Source organism: Gymnoscopelus microlampas (genome assembly GCF_963454915.1).
Source record: "Gymnoscopelus microlampas genome assembly, chromosome: 24".
NCBI lineage: Eukaryota > Metazoa > Chordata > Actinopteri > Myctophiformes > Myctophidae > Gymnoscopelus > Gymnoscopelus microlampas.
The window spans coordinates 28,072,309-28,086,705 of record NC_139961.1 but is presented as its reverse complement, the minus strand read 5'-3'; the positions used below and the strand labels follow the sequence as shown (position 1 = coordinate 28,086,705).

The window sequence follows — 14,397 nt, the reverse complement described above, 5'->3', positions numbered from 1 at the left end:
GCAGATATACAAGCTCATCTGCTATTTTTGGAAAAATCGTGAAAATGTGTGCAAATCTTTGATTTTTTTTTTCTTTTTGAAGCGAACATTTGCAACTCAAATCTTTTTTTTCATGATTTGAAAAAAAATACAGATGTACAAGCTCATAGCGGGGCACTCGGTGCCGCGCTATGAGCTTGTATATCTGCTATTTTTGAATAGCCAAAGTATAAAATAATGGTCAAAGTTGTTACACAGATGCGATCCCGGTCTTAATGGCTTAAATGGACTATAAGGTCATGAAAAGGGAGGTTCTTCTTATCTGCACACCTGACTGCTAATTGGTTGAGACAGGTGCACGAGGCGCGAGCAATACAGCGTAAAGGGAACAAGATGGCTAAGAGCGCTGTGCTCACTTCAAAATATTATCATTTATTCAGTCTACTTATGCATATAGCGCTGAATAAATGATTGTTTCAATGTGTGTGTGTGACCTACAGAATATTGTTACCTAAAATAGTTTTGAATAAATGATTATTTCAATGTGTATTATTGTCGCTCTCGGGTGGTAACCTCGTATGTCCAAAACTGTTACTTTTCAGGAAATGGGGGGGGGGGGGGGGGGGACCCGTGTTCCAATGGAAGTCACAAGCTCTTGTGAACACATTTAATTGATTAAATAGGATTTGTAAAACGTTTTAAAACCCACAGACATACTTAACAACGTTCACTTTGAAAGTAGAGTTAATTTATGAAATATGTTGAAATATGGATATACAAGATTTCTCTCCAACAGCAACGATGTTTGACCTACAGTAGATGACCTAGATGCATGTTGGCGATAAAACCATCTAGAACCAAATGTGGTCTTCCTGGTTGACCTTTTGTGGTATGTTAAAATAGCCTCATAGAATCAAAATGGTCAAAAACTGCTAAAACACTGCAATCTCACAACGTCATGGTGTGAGCTTGTAAATCAGCTATTTTCCGTCACACGCCAGCTTAAGTCGGTCAACGCACAGGATTGTACTGTGTGCAGATGTATATATACTAAATAACATGTTCCAGTGACAGGCATAAGGGTAAATGCCTCCCTACTTTGACAGCGCAGAAAAACACACTACAGTAATGTCCTAGCGCTGGCAGAAGAAACAGGCCATTAATAACACTGTTTATCCACATTCCATTCCTCGTGTTCGCCTCAGCTGTACATTAACGACGATGTGAAGGTCAGCCACCCCGACAACATCAACAAAAAAACATACATGAAGAAAACATGTAGGTTTGTTGAAGAGAGCAAGGACACACGGCTTGCTGAAAGAGAGAGAGAACTGTTCTTGAAGTTTTTTTTATCCATGTGGGAGATGTCTGCTCCTGCTAATGGGTTGAGAGAAAGGAACAAAATGAATGGAGGCATGTATTTCTAGCGAGCATGGGACTCGGAGGTCTTGTACCGACAAGAAAAACATTTTTGCTTTGTGCCGTTTTTGCTGGGTGGATGCGTGCGCGCGTGTGTGTGTGTGTGTGTGTGTGTGTGTGTGTGTGTGTGTGTGTGTGTGTGTGTGTGTGTGTGTGTGTGTGTGTGTGTGTGTGTGTGTGTGTGTGTGTGTGTGTGTGTGTGTGTGTGTGTGTGTGTGTGTGTGTGTGTGTGTGTGTGTGTGTGCGCGCGCGCTCGCGCGTACATAAGTGCGTGCGCGTGTGTAAAACATTTTCACTTTATATATTGTTCGCTAAGGGTGTGTGTGTGTGTGCATGCGTGCGTGCATGTAGGGGCCTGATTAATACTTAGTTGGGCACCGAACGGTGTCACACATCAGAAAAAGCAGATCTGGCGTAGCGGGCCGGGCACTGTGTCGCGGGTTCGAATCCCGATCCCGACGACCTTTGCTGCATGTCACTCCCCATTTCTCTCTCCCCATTTCCTGTCAGTCTACTGTATATATCAATTAAGGCAGAAAAAGACCCCAAAAATATCTTTAATAAAAAGAAAAAGCAGATCTACAAGCTCACAACGTGTCGCAGTGCAACACGTTCTGCTTTTTCGATGCTCCACACGGAGCGCAACAAAGTATAAATCAGGCATAACACTTAAGACATTACCTACTGTAGTTACATGCAGAGGAGGGTATGGAAGCGTGGGGTTGCATGAAGGAGTAAGACGCAAGCAGGTGCGACGCACTATGGTAAACACATTATTGGCCAATTATGATGCAGACTGCGAACCGCAAAGCACTATGATGCTACTAAATTATGCCAAATTATGATGCACAGCCAGGTGCCAACTGCGTAGCACTGTGGGTGCTACACACATTACAACCAATACTGTTTTTTCACAAGACAGTCATTTGTGTATTAAGCCAGTGGTTTCAGGCTGAAAATGGAATTTTGAACTCAGTTCACATAAGATTACAAGATCACGTTCATTGAAAGTCTTATATCAAACTGCCTATGACAATAATCTTAACACTTTAAGAGACAGAAAGAGATTAACTGTTTGTTATTAATGATTGCAGGTACAGCACGTGCTGTGTGTGCGTGCGTGCGTGCGTGCGTGCGTGCGTGCGTGCGAGTGTAATATGTAGCTGAATACAGCTAAAGTTGTGCATTTTCAGTTAACTATAGTTCTAATGTAGATTTAGTGATATAGTTCTGTTTTCACCATTGAGCTCACTAGCAAATCAACAGTCACAAATGTATAACGGCACGATCAGATCACATAGTGCTTATCATAGTAAAGGATTTGACGTGGTGTGGTGTTGGGCAAGTCTAGCAGAATAATGTATTCCCATCAGTGATTAGGTTGTCACAGATCACATGTTTGAAAACAAATACAGTTATTTTGATAATTGTCTCCAATCATGCTCCGTTATAATTACCATTATAAAACAGAATTTGTTTGAAGTAAATCAAACTTTTACGTAATCAGAATGTATTCTAAGCACACACCCCCCATAGCCCCATGCTTTCTCATAAACACAAGCAATCCCCAAACAATTATTGTCATTGCGTTGCATAGTCGCAGTTTGTATTTTGCCTCCGGACAGCAGCACCGAAGAGAGAGGAAGACAGAGAGTCACCAAGAGTGTGTGTGCGTGTGCTTATGTGTGCGTGTGTACTTTTCAAGACATGGGGAAAAAATACTTTTCATTGGTTGAATATTTTGTAAAACCCACAGACAAACTTAACCGCTTTCAAAATTGCAAAAATAGCAGATCTACAAGGACTTGTAGAGCTTGTAGATCGGCTATTTTCGCTACTTTTGTGCCACACTACTGTATGACAAAGTCATGATTTGAAATATGGACATACAAGGTTTCTGCCCGACTAGAAACTATATGTGTGTGTGTGTGTGTGTGTGTGTGTGTGTGTGTGTGTGTGTGTGTGTGTGTGTGTGTGTGTGTGTGTGTGTGTGTGTGTGTGTGTGTGTGTGTGTGTGTGCGTGTGCGTGCGAGTGTATGCATGCGTGCATGCGAGTGTGTGTGTGTGAGTGTATGCATGCATGCATGCGTGCATGCGAGTGTGTGTGTGAGTGTATGCATGCGTGCATGCGAGTGTGTGTGTGAGTGTATGCGTGCATGTGAGAGAGAGAGAGAGATAAAGAGAATAATGGCACATCACAATTTTGAACACACTTATTTTTGGACTGCACTCATTTCTTGATAAGATTGATAAGACATGGCTTTATCCATAATGGTGGTTATGGCTCCTCTAGAGAGTTTTTGATCAGTTTAGATGAACTTGCAGTTCCCTTCTCGCTGTAATCTGTGGTCAAGCTGCTTGATGGAGACGAGAAATTGAGAAAATCTGACCAAAATCGCCATTGTGATGGCGCTACTTATTGTACGGCAGAGTATATCGTTGCTGTCGGGCAGAAACATCCCATCTCCATATTTATGTTTTTATTTTTTACGTAAATTAAGGCCCTACTTGATCATACTACAGCGTCACACACAAACAAAAATATCAAAAGTAGCAGATCCTCAAGCTTGAAGCTTGTCTATCTGCTGCTTTTTCAGTTTTTGAATTTGAATCCTGAAGAGTAACAGTTTAGGACAGTGGTTCTCAAACTTTTTCATGCCAAGGACCCCCAAAATGATATGTATTTGGCCGCGGACCCCCATCTAAAAATATTTTGTTCCAGGGACCCCCAGAAGCAAAGATTTGAGTTACAAATGTTAGCTTTAAAAAATATATATTCAAAAATGTGCACACATTTTCAAGATTTAAAAAAAATAGCAGATCTACAAGCTCATAGCGCAGCACTCGGTGCCGCGCTATGAGCTTACCTCAATCAAAAATACCTCAAAATCGTACTGAAGTACAGTGCTTGAGTAAATATACTTACAGGGTCCCCACACATTTTTAGCAATGAATTTCCAAAACTTTTCCAAAACTTTTCCAGAATATTTAGCCCAATTTCCAGGCCTATATAACAATCATTCGGCGCAATAATGTGTCTCTTACTCCTATGTAGAATGCCCAAAGATAGGCAGTGTAGCAAAAATAAAGTTTGAGACATACATTAGGCTGCCGTCACACAGCCCGTTCGGCGAAAAACTACTTATGTTACATATTTCGTGTAATATTATTCATGTTTATGAAATTTTTTTGTTTTAACAAAATCAATAGCCAAAAACAATGCATAGCCAAATATTTTTCCAGGACCCTTGATAAATTCCAGGACCTTTGATGATGTTTGATCAATTTCAAACCTTTTCCAGTACTGGATTTTTTTTTTTTTTATTTCAAAATATTTCCAGGAATTTCATGACCGTGGGGACCCTGTACTTAGTTACTTTACACCACTGGTTACAATGCCTAACAGCGAGTCCCCGGTTCGAACCCCGGCTGGTCAGACCATTTGCTGCGTGTCACTACCCTGCTCTTTCTCCATGTAAATGGTGCATTTAAATGGTAAATGGTGCATTTATATAGCGCCTTTATCCAAGGCGCTTTACAATGATTGTGCATTTACATTCACCCATTCTCACACACATTCATACACCGACGGCGGGCAGAGGAAACCATGCAAGGCACCAACCTGCTCATCAGGAGCAATTAGGGTTTCAGCGTCTTGCTCAAGGACACTTTGACACCAACTCTGGGGGAGCCTGCGATCAAACGCCGCTCTGCCTCCTGAGCCAGTCCTGCCCCACGTGTCCTGTCTCTCTCTACTTTGTGACTATCCAACCCTCAGGGTTACTTGAGGGGGGTTTCCAAATGGGCCCGTACAGATCTGTAACTCTGACAGTTAAGGGGGTCTTTGAAATTGAATTTAAAAAGTCTGAGAAACACTGCCATGAAGCAAAATTAGTTAAATAGCGTCACAATCATTTTAACCACTTTAACCATCTAACTATATAAATGGCGAGCGACTTCCGCACCCTCGGTGAGGACACCCCACAGCTCTGTTATCGAATAAACAACGCACCGCCAGACCACATGTCGCCAACTGACTCGCCACGGCGGCCGCGCTGAATTTACGCGTCGCGTAGGGGACATCTCATTGCTCACTACACCTTTTCCACCGCGCAACATAATTAATTCTACTCACCAAATGTCGGACAAAACGGAAGGGGAGGCAGCTTCGTACCGTTTACCGTGCACACCACCGACACCGCACGGCGACGGGTTTCGCCGGAACAACACCAGCGGCCGCCATTGCACTCTGCCCATCTCCTCCACAACACCACACACACAGCTCCTTTGCTTCAACCCCCCCCCCTTCTTACGTACCTCCTTTGTTCCACCCAGGCCGTTACTTTCACTTCACTCATGTCTCGATCACAATATGTCCGTCCTTCACGTGCCATGTTCATCCCAAACACAAAAACAAACAGCCACGGCCACAGCACAGCACGCTGCCCAGGGTAATCTGGTAAACAAACCTGCCTAGGTTCATGACACCACAGGACTCGACAGTGATGTCATCATTATGCAACCCGGAAGTACAAATACCAAGGATAGGTCAGTGATGTCAGTCGGGTTGCCAAGTTTGCTGCCAGGTTTTAAAAAACAAGCGACAGAAACAAGCAAACGGTGCATAAAAAAAAAAAAAACTGCCAAAGGGGTCCGCCATGTTCCAGGGGGGTCCCCGGGGGTCCCAACACTCACAGGGGTCCGCGGACCACCAAAGTAACAATCACTATTAACATTTTTTCCAATTTTTTTTCCTTTTTTTTTTTTCCTTTTGGACACTTTTACTCCGGCGATTTGGGTACCCCAATATACACGCACCCACGCTGGGCCCCGTGCGCGGCTGGGGTTGAGGGGGGCGTAGCCCCCCGAAACTCTAGTATGTTATACTTTGGCTATTCAAATAGCAGATAGCAATAGCAGATATACAAGCTCATAGCGCGGCACAGAGTGCCACGCTATGAGCTTGTAGATCTGCTATTTTTGAAAAATCCTGGCACAAAAATATTTTTTTAGACAGGGGGTCCGCAGCCAAAAAAAAATCTTTTGGGGGTCCTTAACATGAAAAAGTCTGAGAACCCCAACATAAAGGCTCAGAAAATCCTTATAAATATAAACAAAAAATAATAATAGTAAGTTTGACTTACCTGCACAAGGCCTCGTCGCTGGTAAGGGTGGATAAGGTCGAGAGACACAACGTGGCTGAATCAAGACTCTTCCAGGTCATGATGCCGTTGATCACTTCCTGTTCAGAATGAATGAATGAATAATTAAATCTATATCGGGCATACATCATTAGGTCAGGAACACAACCTCCACTTGCTTCCCCCCCCGTCTGATCTATTTTTGAGAACGTGTTTGGGTGTTGTTTTTATTTCTGTATTCTGCTGTATTCCCTCCGGCTTCGTCTACCCATGGCTTCTCTTTTGCAGATATACCGTTAGGCATAAAGTAGTTGTTCAGTGCATGAAAAAGTATATTTAAATATATATATATATATATATATTTAAATATATACATACATACATACAATTCAATTCAATTCAATTCAAAGGGCTTTATTGGCATGAGAAAACATACGTTTACATTGCCAAAGCAAAAAGACAGCAATACAATCAAAACAAAAAATGTACATTTGAAAGTCAGAATCTTCAATAGATCAATTTCTATGTACCAAGATCACTGGGTGCAGGTATAGTGTAGGAATATACACAATGATTAGTCTTTAGGGTGGTTGTGTTCCGTTCGATATCCTTCTCCTATCACAACAACTCACGAATCTTGCTGCTGTGTTTGCACATTGTTGTACTTCGCCCAGCAGATATGGGAGTTTTTTGTCGTTGGTCATGTTTTCAAAGTCTCTGTGTGTGGTTGTAATCTGTGGGAAGTATACATGCATGCATGCACGCACGCACGCACGCACGCACGCACGCACGCACGCACGCACGCACACACACACACACACACACACACACACACACACACACACACACACACACACACACACACACACACACACACACACACACACACACACACACACACACACACACACACACACACAAATTATTTTTGGGGGTCCCCAGTTGATTAGCCTAATGTGTTTATTTTTGGAACACAATTCTTATATGACGCAATCTAAGATTTGCCTATGGGAAAAAACTCTGTGACCCAGAGGTAGTGGCAGTGACGTCAGGACTTCTTCGGTACTCTATTGATTTTCGATTTAGCTTCCATTGGACTGTGTGTTTACATTTGTTGTTGTGGGCCAAGGCTCAAGAGTCGGGGCCATAACGCCCCAGAAAAAAACAGAGAAGACTATTGGGGCGTGAAACTTTGACCGACTTTAATGCAATAAGACCGGGAACGCATCTGTGTCATTTTCAGATGTCTTTGGCTATTAAAAAATAGCAGATCTACAAGCTCATAGCGCGGCACTCGGTGCCATGCTACTGTATGAGCTTGAAGATCTGCTATTTTTGAAAAATCTTGACAATTTGTGCAAATCTTTGAATATGTATATATTTTTTTAAAGCGAACTTTTCTAACTCCAATATTTGCTTCTGGGGGTCCCTGGAACAAAATATTTTAAGATGGGTGTCTGCGGCCAAATACATATAATTTTGGGGGTCTTTGACATGGAAAAAGTTGGAGCACCACTGATATAGCAACCAAACAACAAAAATATATGTATTTGACCGCAGACCCCCATCTCAAAATGTGTTGTTCCAGGGACCACCCAGAGGCAAAGATTCGAGTTAAAAATGTACGCTTTAAAAAAATTATACATATTCAAAAGATTTGCAAAAAAAAACCACAATGTTTAAAAAATAGCAGATCTACAATCTGTGAGCTTGTAGATCTGCTATTCCTGAATAGCCAAAGAGATCTAAAAAAAAATGACACGGATGCGTTCCCGGTCTTAATGGATTAAAAGCCTCTCAGACAGACGCACCTTATGGTCCAGAAACTTCCGGGAACACGTCTGAGTGTTTGGGGTGTGGACGCGCTGAGCGCTGCCCTCTGGGACGCCATACCTGCAAATGCACAAGGCTGTTATATCGCCGCTGTCAGGCGGAAACCTTGTACGTCCAAAAACTGTTATTTTCAAGACATGTAAAAGCCATTTTCATTGGCTAAATATAATACATTTTGCCAATAGGCCTACTTAGTAAACTTAACCTTTCACGCTCTACTTAGTCTGCTTTTTCCCCCCCCTCTACACCAAACCTCTTCTCCGAAAAAAAACGATCTACAAGCGAAAGTCATCTATATAGTTAGAAAATAATTCATAGTGAAAAGTGTGTCTGTTTTTGTCTGTCTGGTCAAGTTTACTAAGGAGGCCTATTGACGTTTTAACCCATTAAGACCGGGAAACGCATCTGTGTAACCACTTAAACCATTATTTCATACTTTAGCTATTCAAAAATAGCAGATCTACAAGCTCATAGCGTGGCACCGAGTGCCGCGCTATGAGCTTGTAGATCTGCTATTTTTGAGAAATCAATATATAATAATTTGAATATACGGTATACATATTTTTAAAGAAAACATGTTTTACTCAAATCTTTGCTTCTGGGAGTCCCTGGAACAAAAAGTTTTCAGATCCGCAGCCAAATACATATAATTTGACATGAAAAAAGTTAGAGCACCACTGATATTATAGCAACATAAGTGTTTCAGAAAACTGTTAGACATTTGTAGAATCCTATCTCAGGTCTTAATGGGCTAAGAGGTTAAATGTCTGAAAATACACATTAACATGAATCCAACATACAGTACACAGATGATGGTGCTGTCAAACAAGTCTATGAAGCTATCTATGTATACGTTTAATCTGAAACACAATGTTATACAATTAGTTTGAAAGCTGAAAAATTGAGATACAAGGTTTCTGTGTGACAGCATCACACAGTGACGGAACATCTTTCAACATGGCTCACTCTCACACATGCTGCTCATCTAACTGACAGGAGGATCAGACACTGAGCAAACAAGACAGGACAAACTTTGAACACAGCGCCAGTGGTGTAAAGTAATTAAGTACATTTACTCAAGAACTGTATTTAAGTACAATTTTGAGGTATGTTTTACTTTACTGGAGTATTTCCAATTTTCAATAATTTTACTCCAGTAAATCTCAGAGGCAAATATTGTACTTTTTACTCCACTACAATTATTTGAAAACTTTAGTCACTAGTTACTTTGTATATTTTGATTATTATTACAAAACATACAGTACAGTAACCACTTCAGCGAGTGCTTTTACTTTTGGTACTTTGAGTAGATGCCATGTTGATGCCAATACTTTTGTACTTTTACTCAAGTAAATTACTTGTAACAGAGTATTTCTACATTGCGGTATGGATACATTTTTACTTAAGTAAAAAAATGTAGTACTTTTTCCACCGCTGCAAAGTGCTTCTCAAACATTTTCATGTCAAGGACCGCCAACATTTAGATAGATTAGGCAGCGGACAATCATTTGAGTATATTTAGTGCCAGGGACCCCAATAAGAGAATATTTTGATGTGGTACAGAATCTGTCTATACTAGTGTACTGTAGGTGGGGAGATAACAGAGGAGGGAGTGAAACCTATGATCTGAATAGTCAATCTTGTACACACAGATATAGTCTCTGTCGGGTGGAAACATCATATGTCCAAAACAGTTTACTTTTCAGGATTCAAATTCAAAAATAGCAAAAGTAGAAAATCTACTAGCTCAAACGTGTCATGTTTGGCTGTTACCTGGGCAGTGGACAGAGGTGATACTCCAGGTCACTCTCCAAGTATTTAGGGGTGACCTTGTAGGTTCGGAGGCCTGGAGCTGGGTTCTAAACAAAAACAAAAAAAACACAAAGGAATGGGAAAAGGGGAAAAACACATATATGGCCCTATCTTACCCCTCATGCCTAATAGCCTGGTAAACCCTCCCTCCGGAAATCTCATTTCCATTTGATTTCAGAAAGGAGTCTGGTCTGAAACGCCTTTCTGCAATAATCGCTGTGGGCTGGAGTTGGGCGGGAGTAATACCGTTGACTGACAACCCCTTCAACCAATGATCGTTTTCCCCTTCAGCCAATGAGCAGTTCATTTTGACGAGCTCCAGACTATGTGACGCAACGGGACTTTTGGGACGGCCATGCCGAAAATAGGTTGCCTTATTGGGATACATGCGTGTCACTCCCCGCCCCTGCCGGTTCTCTAAATTTATATTTTTAAATAGGCTCTGTCATGATTAATTGACCACATATATGAAGTTAAACAACTAAATTCTATCCAAACGATATCTTATAAGTAAATTCCGTGGCTCAAAAAAGAAGTTTGAAAGCGTTATAAAACTGAAAGTAAGAAGTGAAGGCACTCGCACAAACAACAATGGCTGCCGTTCGTCTTTTTTCGGCGGCTCTCAGGCTGCACTCGGGTTCATTCGAACTCGCCACCTGATTGGCCAACTGTCGCTGTCAATCACAGAACAATGAGCGACGACGCTGATAGGCTCGTCGGCTCGGCGAGCAGAGCGATTATTGGAGAAAGGCGTTTCAGACCAGACTCCTTTCTGAAATCAAATGGAAATGAGATTTCCGGAGGGAGGGTTTACCAGGCTACATGCCTAAACCTTTGAAGCATTTTTTTTTTAAATAACATTTTATGAAAGTGAAACTAGCAGATATACATCGACACGTTGTGCGCTTGTAGATCGACAATTTCAACTATTGTTTTTCAATATGGCAAAATAAAAGGCAAAAAAAGCTTAGGCATAAAGGGTAAGTCAAGATACTGTTCAACACACTGACCAGTGAGCACTGACATCTACTTGTTTTCTTCATTTCTCTTTTTGTTTTGCTGTAATTGCTTTCAGGTATACAGTAGCACAAGTAAACAAACAGGAGAAGGGCGCACAGCAGGTATTGATGAGGTGCCGCTGACCTTGGTAAATAAGTATAAAAGTAAAGAAAAGGCCACACACACTCAGTGTAAACATAACAGTAAGTGAAAAGAAAACACAGACACATCAGTGCCGTGGGGTCAGCTGAAATGTTTCAACGCGAGCAGCCCTTACAAAGATCCTGAGTGGGTTTGCAGGAGCCGGTCGGAGGAGGAGAGCTTCGGCAGAGAAGCTCAGGCTCGGGGTGACGACGTGGTCTTCTGGTTCCAACTCCACCTCCGTCCCCTCCTGCTGGCTCTCCTTCATCTCAGGCTGGGTCTCCGCTGAGGCCAGGGACTCGCCAGAGGTCACCCCGGGCAGCAGCTCGTCCTGGAAAAAAAGAAATGTGCAGTGAGGCTGAAGAGCAGGTATGAATTAAAGCAAAATGAAATCTCACGACTGAGAAATGTTAGGCCAAGTCCTAATACACACACACTAGCGCTGCGTTTGATAAACAATTAGCACAATATGTAAAATGACGATGTTTTGGTACTAGACACACAGCCAACCAGTTGAAGAAATTGCAGGTTGATGCTAAAGTGGGCCATACCGCCCTGACTAAAAAAAGGAATCATGTTTGTATTTTAAAACAAAATGCCAGGCGCCAGAGGGTTAACCTTTGCTTTCATGAAATATCTGAGATCATTAGGATTTTCGGGAAGATTTGAAATAATGAATAACCGAAGCTCTACAAGCTTGCTATTTTCGGGGTGCATGCTTCAATAGAAGACATGCCAACTTCTATGGAATCCAAATTACTGAAATCTTATGTGGATCCATGTGGATGAATGGATGGACGGACGGACGGACAGCAGTGTGGACAGTAACTACTGTAAGTGCATTTACTTGAGTACATTTCAAATGGAACTACTGCAACTTTTGACTTTAGTGAAAACAAACTGATCTGCTTCACTTGTATGTCAAGGTAGTATGTTTGGACAAAGGAGCTTTTCATGGTGAAAAACCCAACAATTTAATAATCAACGTATTAAACTTTTATTTGTGTAGCACCTTTCATAACATCAAATGCAGCCGAAAGTGCTTCACACACAAAAAAAGAGATAAAAACATGATCAAGAACAACAAAAAAATAACAATGAGTTGTTGTAGATGCCCCGTGCCCGCCCTCCCCCCAGCCACCAGGAAGAGGCTCTGACAAACAAGTATTGTAACTTTTGGCTCGAAACTTACACATATTATGAATCAACCACTTAAGCCCCGTTTCAAAATATAGTGAAAATAGCTGATCTGCGGTTTTCACTTACAGTATGTCGAGGACAATTGGGAGCTCATGTTTTTCATGGCGAATACCCTGACCCTGACAACATTATCAAGAAAATAAGTAAATAAATGGGATATGTATCACGACCCATAACAATGGGTTGTTGTAGATGCCCGGTAAACCCCCCCCCCCCCCCCAGCCACCAGGAAGAGGCTCTGACAAACACCATCCACCTTTTATACTCTTCACTCCTGTCACTCTCCTGTCTCGGCTGGCCTGTCGTCCTGCCATGTCTGTCTCTCCCATTTTATATCTCTCTCTCTCTCCCTCTCTCTCTCTTTCTACCATCTCTTCCTCAGTCTCTCCGTTGGTCCGTTGGTCTATGTCCAACCAATCTGTCTCTCTGTTTTAGCCAACTCCCCACACACACCCCACTGACCTCACCTCACCTCCCCGTCTCTCTCCATCCCTCTTTGGGGAAACAGTGCTGTATATAGTTACCAGGGCTCCAGTGCGTAGGGGTCGGGCCAGGGTGGTGGGTACGTAGCTGGCGTACGCCTCCCATGTGGACACCGCCTGGTGGTATCCCATCTGCTTGTAGCGCTGAGGAACCTGTAATACCACCACACAGCCACGTTAACGCTGTGTAACGGTACAACCACGGAGACACGTAAACCCATTTAATCCCGCAACGCATCTGTGTCATTTTAGATTGTAGCTATAGCCATTATTTTATACTTTGGCTATTAAAAATTAGCAGATATACAAGCTTATAGCGCTATGTAGAGTTCTCAACGGGCCTGAAAATTAAGGCTCGGCCCTAACTGGGCCCTAACTGGGCCGGCCCGAGGCTCGGCCCGAACCCGACTATTACCATCATGTTAGGCCCGAAAGCCCGAAAAAACCAGAGGGGGGAAAAAATAAGATTTTTTTTTTCTGTTCTGAATGTGTATTTATCTATTATTATTATTATTTTAAAAAATCATTAAAACAAAATATATATCTTTTTTTTTTCATGGAGCCCGAGGCTCGGCTCAGCCCGACCTATTAGCATACTTTTGAGGCCCGGCTCGGGCCGAAAATGTCGGGTCGGGTCGGGCCCGGTCGGGTTCGGGTAGAATTTGAGAACTCTAGCGCTATGAGCTTGTAGATCTGCCAAAGACAAAGTGCAGCGGTTTCCAAACCTTTCTGGCATCAGGGCCCATTTCAAAATATCAGGGAGGACCAAATGGACCTCCAGAGTGTACAAATGGAAACTAATTTACCCACTCTCTCTCAGAGATATGGGGGTCCTTGAAAAAAATAAAGAACCAATGGTATAGACGAATCCACAGACACGCTGCCTGTAGGCAATCATAGCTGCGGTGTCGCGGTGCGGAGCCGCTTGACACCGCGATTATGATTGCCGTTCTGTGGATTTGTCTATAGAGCTGCCTGTACAGTACCTGGAGGTTGAAGTAGGGGATGTTTGATTTGACGGTCACATCGATGCAGGGGTCCACAGGAACTGGCCTCAAATTAGAGGGAACCTGGAAGATGAGAGGGAAGGAAATGCTACTTTTTGTATTACAAGCCCAGCCAGCTCTATTGATAAAAAATACAAGGGCTCTAAATGTAATTCAATGGGCTTCATTGGCCTGAGAAAACTATGCGTTTACATTGCCAAAGCAAACATGAAACTAAACAAACATGAGTCAAGACTAGTAAATGTATGTACAAAAATGATAAAAAATAAAATACATATGGGAATAAAGCGATGTGTAAACAGAGCTGTGTCACATTGCATTAGAAAACTATTGTGCATTTTCTGTTAAACATGCAAGCATAACTTGGTAGCTTATTGGAACAAA

At 42.3% G+C, this 14,397-nt stretch overlaps 1 protein-coding gene across 1 annotated transcript in view; it reads right to left on the bottom strand.

Moving 5' to 3' along the window:
• Positions 1–14,397, bottom strand: part of cfap221 (cilia and flagella associated protein 221) — a gene marked incomplete at both ends in the record, with an annotated part of 50,095 nt that overhangs the window by 5,767 nt on the left and 29,931 nt on the right. The window contains 6 exons of the mRNA XM_084050951.1: positions 6,543–6,640; positions 8,351–8,432; positions 10,146–10,231; positions 11,461–11,655; positions 13,049–13,159; positions 13,993–14,076. Coding sequence (XP_083907077.1) covers positions 6,543–6,640; positions 8,351–8,432; positions 10,146–10,231; positions 11,461–11,655; positions 13,049–13,159; positions 13,993–14,076 — 656 coding nt within the window. The remainder of the gene's footprint in view (positions 1–6,542; positions 6,641–8,350; positions 8,433–10,145; positions 10,232–11,460; positions 11,656–13,048; positions 13,160–13,992; positions 14,077–14,397) is intronic.